The sequence below is a fragment of the Oryx dammah genome, unplaced genomic scaffold (assembly GCF_014754425.2).
Source record: "Oryx dammah isolate SB20612 unplaced genomic scaffold, SCBI_Odam_1.1 HiC_scaffold_8, whole genome shotgun sequence".
Taxonomy (NCBI): domain Eukaryota; kingdom Metazoa; phylum Chordata; class Mammalia; order Artiodactyla; family Bovidae; genus Oryx; species Oryx dammah.
In genome coordinates, this window is record NW_024070192.1 from 46,359,138 (window position 1) to 46,361,712 (window position 2,575).

Sequence of the window (2,575 nt, forward strand, 5' to 3'; positions counted from 1 at the left end):
TCACACAGTAGTGCCTGGAGCTTTTAAGCTCTGGGCATAAAGTATTAAGATACAATACAGTTGGCGCCCTGGAGCTTTAAGAAACCCATGTCACTGCGGGAACACAGGTGCTCTCCCTAGCGTCCACTCTTGGCTCTGCACCCAAGGTTTTGGCAGGCTCGATGGCTTGGTTAAAAGAAAACCTTAATCTAGTGGAACATCGCCATCTAGCGTCTGGGACTCTAATCCCAGATGGGCCCGATTCTGTTCTCCGGAGAAGTTGAATGAGGGACGGAAGAGGATACATTTCTTACATTAGACGGTTGTCGTGGGAGCAGGCGGAGCTGATGTGCTTGTAACACTGGATTTTCTTCGGAGAAATCTTTCTCTTCACTGTTACGTAACAGCAATTGGAGGATGGCACATGCACTAGAAGAGAAGCCCGAGAATGGCTTGCGTTTATTTCTCAACCCATACTGAGTTCCTCTCACCCAGGACGAAGGGCGGAAAAACGCTTCCGGGACAGGCTCAGGCTTTGGGGCCACATCCAAAGGACCTAGTGTCTCATCAGCCACCTCGTTCTGCATTCAGGCAGAGTCAGGACACTGGGGTTCAGATCCCAGGCCCTGACAAAACAGCTGTGTGGCTTTGGTCAAGATGAGCCTTTCCTCTGAACTCCGGACCTCCCAGCTGTAAAACGAGACTTTTAAAAACTGATTTCTAAAGTCTCTTCTAGCTATGACATCCCACTGCTAGTCCATGGTTCTGCCCCTACATTTGGGTTCAAGGGCCCTGGGGCCCTGGTGAGTCTGATTCAACTGCAGTCTGCTATTTGGGGCGGGATTAGAGACTGTGCTAGGAGCTTAAACTCGAAGAAGTGATCAGGAAAGAGCTTCCGGGAACCGCCAAGCTTTCCCCCACCCCCAACCACTCCAGAAGGTCCTCTACCCTGCTCACAGCTCTGATCCCCAAGTTCCACTCTGCCGGTTTGTAACCCCACCCCTCAGCCTGCCCTCAAAAGACTTGCATTTCAGACCTCCTAGTTTGACTGCTTGCAAAGCCCATTTCACATGTCTCTCGTTAGGTCAGTATGCTCTCACCAGCTTTAGAGGGTTCAGTTCAGTTCAGTCCCTCAGTCGTGTCCGACTCTGGACCCTATGAATCACAGCACACCAGGCCTCCCTGTCCATCACCAACTCCCGGAGTTCACTCAGACTCACGTCCATCGAGTCAGTGATGCCATCCAGCCATCTCAGCCTCGGTCGTCCCCTTCTCCTGCCCCCAATCCCTCCCAGCATCAGAGGCTTTTCCAATGAGTCAATTCTTCGCATGAGGTGGCCAAAGTACTGGAGGGGCTTTAGAGGGTAGGCATTATCAAATCCCAATTTACTGATGGCAAAACCAGAGTTTGGGAGGTCAAGTGACTTGCCCAAGGTTAGCCAATCTGTCCTGACCTCAGATTCTGCCTGGTGGAGGCAAGACCCTATCAGTCCCTCCTCTGGACCTCAGGCCTCCAGCTCGCCTAAATGACCTCACCACTTCCATCCATCAGTCTGCAGAGTCTAGACGAAGCAGACCTCCTTTGACTGAAGCGAGCTGCTCAGTGGTCAGTGTGGACTCCAGAGTCACATTTCTTTTGCTGGCCCCCTGCCCCAACCAAGACCTCCCTTCCTCCTCTTCGAGGAGAATTCTTCCCGAAGGAGTGGAGATGGAGGCAGGGAGCTCAAGGTGAACCTGTTCCCCGACCCTGCAACCCCAGAGTGCCCGCCTGAGTCTCCGCCCTCCCCAAAGAGAAGCAAAGTGACTCCAGCCAAACTCACTGCTCTTGGCGTCCACATCCTGTAACCACATTCCTGCCAGCAGCAGGCACACCAGTGCGGGGATGATGAGCTTCATCTCGGGTTGTCCGTCTCAGACCTCGCTGCAAGGGTCTCAGTGAGTCTGGTGATGCAAAGAGTTCTCCTCTGGTCTATCCTGCAGGGCCCAGGGCTTTTATCAGAAGACCTGGGTGGGGTTTTCCAAGCCCCAGTGCAGAGGTGGGGAAGCCACAGTTACTCATGTCCAGTGACCACGTGGAAAATTCCTTTCTCCAACTCTCCTGGGAGGTGTGAGAGGTATAGGAAAAGTTCCCCAAGCGCAGGTGCAGATAAGGATCTTGAGAGGCCTCGTAGAAGCTGTCCCAGCTGAGTAGGGCATAGAGAAAATTGAATGAGAGGAAGTGGCCTGTGTCTCCTCTGACCTCATGTCTTTCCATCCAGCAATGGAGTCCCTGTCCCAGGAACATGATGGAGCAGAAGTCTGCAGCAGCACGGAGGAGACACACCTGGGTTTAAATCCCACATCTGCAAATCAGCGGATGCATAAACTCACCTTAGTCACATCTGTCATGCAAAATGGGAAGAGTAACTCAAGTCTCACGGGTGTGCGGGAGCATTCAATAAGATCTGCTGGGACTTCCCTGGTAGTCCAGTGGCTAACGCTCTGTGCTTCCAATTCCAGAGGCATGGGTTTGATCCCTGATCAGGAAATATGACCCCGCATGCCACAGCTAAGAGTTTGCATGCCTCAGTGAAGATTAAAGATCCCCCGTGCAGCA

At 52.6% G+C, this 2,575-nt stretch overlaps 1 protein-coding gene across 1 annotated transcript in view; it reads right to left on the minus strand.

Moving 5' to 3' along the window:
• Positions 1 to 1,963, minus strand: part of CCL1 (C-C motif chemokine ligand 1) — a 3,811-nt gene extending 1,848 nt beyond the window's left edge. Inside the window, exons 1-2 of the mRNA XM_040244035.1 lie at positions 1,800 to 1,963; positions 294 to 408 (exon numbers count right to left, since the gene is read on the minus strand). Coding sequence (XP_040099969.1) covers positions 294 to 408; positions 1,800 to 1,875 — 191 coding nt within the window. The 5' untranslated portion in view covers positions 1,876 to 1,963. The remainder of the gene's footprint in view (positions 1 to 293; positions 409 to 1,799) is intronic.
• Positions 1,964 to 2,575: the final 612 nt, after the last annotated feature.